We start from the raw sequence: 8,466 nt of genomic DNA on the forward strand, positions 1-8,466 counted from the left end.
TGTTGACAGAGACATGGTTAATAACAGTTATTCCGTAAAATTATTTCTCTCCCATTCCTTTCACACAACATTCCCTAGTAAACATTCCCAAAACCCAATGATCACGGTGGGCGAACTACACGGGAAAATTGTGACTGCGTATTTCCGATTTTCATCGATCGATTCGAAACCAACATGCGTTCTTCGGTCGGTAACGACGTGCACACACTTTGTCGCTCTCATAGTTTGAGATGGAACACAATCACGAGATGTGACTATTTTCTAAATGGATTTTATTTCTATTTGTGTGCTCACATTGCAATATAGATTGTATGCGCTTGGCTGAGAAGTTCACAACATTGGCATCCAGAAGTATAACGAACCAACACATAAAACTATGTGTAACCTTGAACGTTTATAGTCTGGTTAATGCAGTTTAGGGATTACCCATAAACGCGGATGTAAAAAAAAATCAATAACAAAGACCCAAGTGTCGTCAACTTCATTCTATAGATACTACTTATAATTGCTGATCCAAGATTTAGATTTCCTGACACTGGATTTAAAAGTAAACAAGTGACACAAGTTTCCTTCAATTCATCCCGTGTGTTATAATTTTCTTCCCAGCACGGATTTTTTGGTTGATAAATTAATGCTTTTATTAAAGATTATGAAATGCTGTAGACCTTCTAGATAAAATTACAAAACAAAATAAAGTAATGAGTTATGGCATGGGAGTAGATTTAGATCTGACTAGGCAAAATGTGCATGGCCTTATTTTTCATTAAAAATAATAAATCGAACGCATCTTGTTGGTAAAAGAATACATCACGTAAACATGAGCACGACCTTATGAGGAAGGAAAGAAGCAATTAATTTCATTGTTACAGTCTTGGAACCACAATTTTCACAGGAATAGGGGGATTTATAATCTTCATTGTGCACCTAATAAAAAAAAAAAGAAGATCGTTGAGCATTACGTATAGAATAAAACTTGTAAACTCGAGTGCAAAATTATTAAGTGTATACACTTATTTTCCCTCATTTATCTACAACAGTGTACAACAAATATGAACAAACTACTGATCATTCGATGGGTAACGGTACTTAGAAGACAAAGCAAGAAAGAAGAATGCAAATTTAAAAAAAACAACATACCAAAAAACCATCCCAGTCGAGGAAGACTGATTTTATTTTGGGATGTTTTTTTTCCCTTATATTTTTATTTCTTCCTGTGTCTGCACTGTTTCATACACACTTTTTCAGGTCTTTATCATAGCTTACACAAGTGTCTGCTCCCTAATGTGTCACTTTGTTACTTTCATTTTAGCTGAATCATTGTGACGCGAAACACTTCATAGAATTCATTTCTTTAAACAAATTTTATATGATTGTCAAATTCTGAATATTTTCGATCAAATAAAGAAAGACTTTAATTTTTAATTTCTAAAAGCAATTACATTATGTATTTCATATCAACTTAAAGGAAATTCAGTTTCTTTACGATCAGTATAAAAATGCAGCGTATTGTTTTGATAGCAGTAACGATCCCCCCCCCCCCCCTCCCAAACACGCAGATTGTATAGTTAATTTTGCAGTCAAGTATCAAGTATATAAGGTCTCATGTCAAAGGACATAGGGACAAACGTCAGTTTAAGATGAGTATTTAAAAATTACGGAAATGTTGCTGTTTGAAACTCAAAGAAGTATAAACAATGAAAAGTAGAATAGAGGACTCAATTCAATCCACAAAAACATATGATGTGAACGGTTCGGCTTTCCCTTTTATCAACAAAACAGACGATGAATAGGACATTTACGGCGAATTTATAATGAGAGGATTGTGCTTTAAAGTAAAATAATAAATCCTTCCCGTAAATCCTTATACGATAAGAAGGAGAGAACAAAAATAATTTGAAAAATAAAGATAGGTAAATAAATGAATTGATAAATATACAAATATATGAATAAATATATTCAATGTGTGGTCTTGTGGTATGATACTCGCTTTCGAATCGGAAGACTCTGGGTTCGAGCCTCGCTCGGCGCATAGTTGAGACCTTGGAAAAGTCTCTTTACTCACATTCTCTCGCCGTCCTCAGGTATAAAATGAGTACCTGGCCGTTAACAGCGTTGTCTCTGTCGGAAAAAAAATTGTATTATCGCCGAACAGGGTCATGCCTCGTTCTTTATGTTACGTGTTATTGGTGTTGGTCAGGGGCCCTTTGTAAAGCGCTTTGAGCACTTTTAGTGGATATTGCGTTATATAAAAAGTAATCAGAAGATAAATCAAAACATAAATAAATAAATTAATGCCGGCCACCAAAGCCTATCTAACAAAATAATTTAGTTTTTTTTTAGCTTCAATGAGTCGTCTGTTTTCTAACCATTTTACTTTCTTGTGTATTTAAAGGTACTTGTCGACGTACGCCATGAGGATTACAAACAAAACGTTAAAGTTTTCCCTAATCAGTTTCTTTACTGTGGTTGTGATATACACATCTTATCTCATCATAATGTGTTTCACCCCCGAGAATTTTACAAAAGTTTGCAATTTGAACAAGTCGTTTAGGAAAGAATTGACTCCCCTAAGCATAAAACATCAACGTCAAAGATCTATCGGAGAAGGTGTTGGAATACAAAGCCATTGGCATGTCGCAGAGATTAGAAAGACCACAACAGCATCAAACCAAGAAACAAATGAACTATTTAAACCATATCTCATGACCAAACGAGCGAAAACCAAATTGAATTTGAAAGCTTTCAACACATCAATGACTCATTCCGAACGTCAAGTTCTATTGTTCACGTTCCACACCTTTAGTCGTGTTTGTAAGGAAAACAACATCACGTTCTTCTTATACGGTGGATCCTTACTGGGATCATATCGACATCATGACGTCATTCCCTGGGACGATGACATTGACGTCATGACGAATTCATCGCAAAAGGAAACGCTCACCAAAATTCTTTCATCCGTGGACGGCTTTCACTTTTATCGGTCCAACACTTCCAAAATTGCCTCAAAATTTTTCAAACGGAGACCAACACCATCTTCACAACTACCATATCAATGGCCTTATGTGGATATATTTTTCTTTCGGGAAAATTCTACTCATATATATGACGAGTTGCCACAATACAAATCAGATTTCGTTTTCCCAAAGATTCAAGTGTTCCCCTTAGTTCTTAGACCCTTTGCTGGGAGATTGTCTCCTGCTCCTTACGATACAAAGTCTGTCCTTAACAAAAACTACTCCCCTCTGATATGCAAGGCGCCGTCATTTTCTCACCAACTGGAATCGACAGTCAGGCTCTACACCAGATCTATACCTTGCAAACACCTCCATCGTTTCCATCCGTTTGTTTTCAGGAAAAATCTTTCCGTTTCACCGTCCCAAAATATTGCCATAAATAAACGTGGTGAAACTTGCAAAAGAAACGAGACGCTAGAAATTGACGGGAAGGTGTTGTATACGATGTCTCTCGAAACTAACCTGTGTGATGTGAAATCGACAGTGGTATTATAGTACTACTTTATTGAGACCATCGTTGCCGTCGTCTTCATCATCGTCGTCGTGATCATCATCATCATCATCATCATCATCATCATCATCATCATCATCATCATCATCATCGTCGCCATCATCATCATCGTCGTCGTCATCATCATCATCATCATCATCATCCCCCTCCTTCTCCTCCTCCTCCTCCTCCTCCTCCTCCTCCTCCTCCTCATCATCATCATCATCATCATCATCATCATCACCATCATCATCACCATCATCATCATTATTATCATCATCATCATCATCATCATCATCATCATCATCATCATCATCATCATCATCATCATCAATTTGCAAGCTCTTTGATAAGAATGTGAATATGAATAAATAATGTCTGATAAGATGCCATAATGATAATAAAATCAATTGCTGATATTGTGCTACTTTGAAATTCAGGGTATTATTATGATTCGAGTACCTTAGAATAGGGTGACTAGGATTAGCCCCCAAATGTGCCCCCAGATTGAAAAATATCAACTCTCTCCTTTCCAGCCATTTTCAGGATTTTCCCCAAAACTTCACGCCTAACTAACCCAAAAACAATTTTTTTATCACTCAAACACAATAGAGCAGTAAAATTAGGTGCCCCAAACGTAAACAATAACAAGTTGCTAGTGATTTTCGTTAGGGACCGGAATAATTTACGCACAATATAGGTCTCCCAATTTTGTAGTTTGAGTTGTGGGCAATACACTTTCAGTATTGAAAATATGTTTACATAAAATCTAACAGTTGCAGAAATGATAATATAAGGCTAAATTATTCTGAAAACCAGGCTCCGAATAATTCTCGTCTTGTTCACACCAGCGCAATAATTTGCTCTGGTCTAAAAATAGATAGACTGTAACTTCTGATAAATTTTACCTTTTGTTCCATAAAATATCCATATCTAGACATTATTTGATGCATGATCGAGTATTTATGAATATGTGTTTCTTTTGCCACCTAACAGCCAAATTTTAAAGGTTATTTTTTTCTATAATTTACATTGGAACGTGAGCTGTCAAGACAGGAACATGTGGTTTGCCATGTGCTTCTAGACCTTTGTTTACGTTTGGGGCACCTACTTTTACTGCTCTATAGCAGTAAGTTCTTGCGATACATAGGTCGTAGTAGTATCGTTCGGCTACACTTCTATGTTCAAGGTATCAATCCAGGTTCTGAAGTCATTATCACATTTGTTGATGGTTTCAAATCCCCCTTCAAGTTTTGTCTCTGGGCAATCTAGTACGAGGTGGTTTGCATCTTGTGGTGCTTGGTTGCACTTTGGGCATGTTGGTGATTCTTGGAGCCCCCATTTGTGCATGTTGGCAGCTGTTCTTGTATGTTTTGACCGTAGTCTATTTGCAGCTACCCAGTATTTTCTTGGTTGATCCTGTAGACCTGGAAAACTTTTACAGGGATCAGCACGTTGCCGTCGTGCAGGAGCTTGCGTGCCCCAATGACCCTGAAGGTGATACCAGATTGGATGCAATCGTGCTTGAAAAGCAACAGGATAGGGACCAGACGAAGGATGATCCAACCCGGCGTTCAGACAAGGCTTGCCTTTTCCTGACCCACACTTCTGATAATGATACATAGGTTATTTAGCAAAACATACTCTATAACATACTGTTCAGATCATTTTCATAAATTTTAAGATGTAAAAAAGAAATTTGAATTAAAAATATATTGGTTGTATCGTAACGAATGTGACGATTTTCCTATAGTTGGTAAGGAGAGAGTTAAACGAATATGGTAGAATGTACAAACATTGATAGATTTCACACTTCCCCATACTTTATAAAGTATAAAGTATAAAGATGTTAAAAAAGTGACTTTAGTCACCCCATTCCACTGTATTATATACTTAGCGTCAATACAGACATGAGCTTACCCACCAATAGCGTCATAACAACGTGGCACACTTTAAAATGCCGACTATAGTGCCAATAAAAAGCCAATACAATTTTCAACAAAGTGTCTGAAAATCTACAAGATTAACAAACTTTATTGTACCTTTATCAAAGCTACACAAGAGAGAAAAAACTAAACATAAAAATCGACAGCTCAAAATAAGGAAAAAATAAACATCGCTTGGTTATTAAAAGTGTCGGAAGCTACTTGCATTCCATTGGAAACATAATGACAGTACAAAAAAACAAATTTTAATATGGACAAAAAATCCATTCTGCTCAAGGTACATCCCGAGATTGTAAGGCTTGAATGGGCTGTTGTCAGTGGCGGTTCTAGCCTATTTACAGTGGTGGGGCAAAAATGATCAGGTCATATATATATATATATATATATATATATATATATATATATATATATATATATATATATATATATATATATATAAAATATTTATTTATTTATTTATTTTTAATTATAATTCTTTTTTTTTTACCTTTAAAAAAAATATTTCAACCACAAATAATCACATTCACAATGAAATGACAATACCAGTAGATTTTAATAATTCCAAACGTAATCAAAAATTAATCACGAAAGAGAATACAACTAAAAAAATAAAGCGACGAGACATAATGCGACAACACCTTGACAATAGAAGTCCATTTCGTTCACTCGAAAAATTAAAGAGATCCTTTAATCCCTCAACGGCGAGATTAATATTTCTGTTACATTACTGGTTTTCAGTAGTATGTAGTAACCTTTAAGTTTTCATCGAGAAGCAACAACAGCGATATGACTCGAGTTTCATTCAGAGCTGAAATTGCATCATTTTACTGCTGTCTTGGTGGTTAGAATGATTGTGCCGGTGGTGGTAGTGGTTGGAATAGTGGTAGCGGTGGTGGTGGTGGTGGAGGAGGAGGAGGAGGAGGAAGACGAGGCGGCGAGGGAGGATGTAATTATGATAGTGGTTTTGGTGGTGCTGATGGTTAGAATGATAGTTGTGGAGACGATGACGGAAATTGTATGATGATGTTGATATTGTTTTTATTGCTATTGTTGTACTTGTTGTTAATGTTGTTGTTGTTGTTGTTGTTGTTGTTGTTGTTGTTAATGATGATGATGATGATGATAATGATGATGATAATGATGATGATGATGATGATGATGACAACGACGATGTCGTCGACAATGATGGTTACCACCATACGATATTACAAAGTTTATTTAATCTTAGGCTTTCGCCAATAATTCACACAATACAATTAAGACAAAAGAATGTTACCAATCTCTCCTCATGCATTCGTTATACTATCACAATATCGACCGTGTTATCTTTACTCCTTCCCCAACCAACCCCTAGCTTCCCGCCTCTTCATCGCGAACCATCTTATGTATGTATTAGCTTCAGGACGGGCAAGTACGGAATCTGCCCACCCTTTCTTTAAACGTATTTATTTCCTCTATAACTTAGTTAGAATTCAACTCTCTCCTTACTCAGAAGAGTATTTCTCGTATACTAATTCAATTGTTGAGAAAACCAAAATGGTGGTTGTATTTTATATATTTATTTAGTCGTGACTTTTTAATAAAAGTGTTTTATTTTATTAGAGGGAATACAATAGAAAATTACATTGTTTTGCAAAATTATTTAGTCTGGCAATAAAAATACAGCGGTAATTACTTTAAGAATAATAAAAAAAAGAACTAACAAATTAATTTGTTAAAAAACAAAAAAAAAAAAACAAAAAAAAAAAAAACAAAAAAACAAATAAGAAAACAATTTAAATAAATGAGTTTTGAGAAGTACTAAAGAAAACGAGAAAAAAAAAGAAATAATTTAAATGGATAAACAAATATATAAAAACAACACAAATTAATACTAAATTGATATAATATTAGTAAATTAATAAATTTAATTCAATACTGGAACCTTCCCAAAGTCATTACATCAATGGTACCAGCACAAGTAAGGCAATAAATAAGAAAAAGTTCGTTTGCCAAAAGCTCTATTCAGTGTTCACTGGTTATTAAGGTGGGCTCATTTGAATTAGCCCGACCTAGTACTAGAGAGGCCAGACAGCAAAAATCGTAGTTCACCGTCAGGCGACGTGACGATGAGATGACGATGTGGGCGGAGTGGAGTGGTTGGGGGGGGGGGGGGGGTGATAAAAAGAACAGGAGCGTATCCTGGTTTATGCATTACGGGGTGCATGGTGATTCGCAATCTATCAAAAATACTAACAAATTGATTTCAGTATGAAGTATCAAGTTTAAGTAGTAACTTTTGAAATTATCTAATTTAAATTTGATTATTTCGGACCTGGTAATACAGCTTATAACCTGAAAAAACAGGCTGGTATTTGCCCACCCTGCCCATTATTACCAGCCGTCCCTGGCCGTTGTTCAAAACGTTGGTTGAGCCCAAATTGGACCTTTTTTTTCTGACCAAAGCATGTGTAAACTTTCGCTTGCTGATTGACTGCAAATAATACGACCCCGGGTAGGTGATCATTAGTCTCATTAAAAGGAGAAGATGGCAATGGTTGGGGCATGTCTGTCGCAGACCTGATGAAACACTGATGCTGATAAGGAAGGCTCTGCGATGGACACCCCAAGGGAAGAGGAAGCGAGGCCGCCCCAAGGAGACTTGGAGACGTACCGTAGAGAGGGACCTAAAGCAGAGAGGTCTGTCCCTCGAGATGGCCCCAAGAATAGCTGCTGACAGGACCAGGTGGAGATCCCTTGCATCGCATCAAGTGCCAGCAGGTCCGGAGAGGATTGACTGACTGACTGGATAGGTGATCGTTACACTGCTAATTGAGTAAAAGAGGTCTTGAGATTTGACGGCTGGTCCGTTGTGGTATGGGCCGGTATAAAACTAACCATCACTCAGGGCTTGTCGGCATTGAGGTTTAAATAACAGCACACGTGTATCATGACTCAATCAGGGAACAATATGTGAGAACGCTTTTCTTGCAACATTAATGACCAGAATGAATTCGGATTTTTTTGGCAACAGAAC

The 8,466-nt window shown here is 36.5% G+C and overlaps 1 protein-coding gene across 3 annotated transcripts; it reads left to right on the forward strand.

Annotated features, from left to right (window-relative positions):
- Nucleotides 1-168: 168 nt before the first annotated feature.
- On the forward strand, nt 169-3,939 carry LOC144972069 (uncharacterized). Of its 3 annotated transcripts, none has more exons than XM_078913157.1 (2): nt 169-547; nt 2,393-3,939. In XM_078913157.1, exon 2 carries the CDS (start codon nt 2,412-2,414, stop codon nt 3,507-3,509), a length of 1,098 nt encoding a protein of 365 aa, XP_078769283.1. In that variant the 5' UTR covers nt 169-547; nt 2,393-2,411; the 3' UTR covers nt 3,510-3,939. The 3 variants fall into 3 exon arrangements, with proteins under 3 accessions (XP_078769283.1, XP_078769280.1, XP_078769281.1); XM_078913154.1 differs by having other exon boundaries at nt 169-250; XM_078913155.1 differs by having other exon boundaries at nt 186-351.
- The last annotated feature ends 4,527 nt before the right edge of the window (nt 3,940-8,466 follow it).

Source organism: Berghia stephanieae, chromosome 4, assembly GCF_034508935.2.
Source record: "Berghia stephanieae isolate SIO BIC M18660-M18661 chromosome 4, UCSD_Bste_1.3, whole genome shotgun sequence".
Taxonomy (NCBI): Eukaryota; Metazoa; Mollusca; class Gastropoda; order Nudibranchia; family Aeolidiidae; genus Berghia; species Berghia stephanieae.

Bases quoted from the DNA above. Each gene is read 5' to 3' on its own strand.
- LOC144972069 (XM_078913154.1), top strand. From the start codon at position 231: ATGGAACACAATCACGAGAT. The intron at 251-2,392 runs GTGACTATTTTC...GTGTATTTAAAG, and splicing joins ATGGAACACAATCACGAGAT to GTACTTGTCGACGTACGCCA.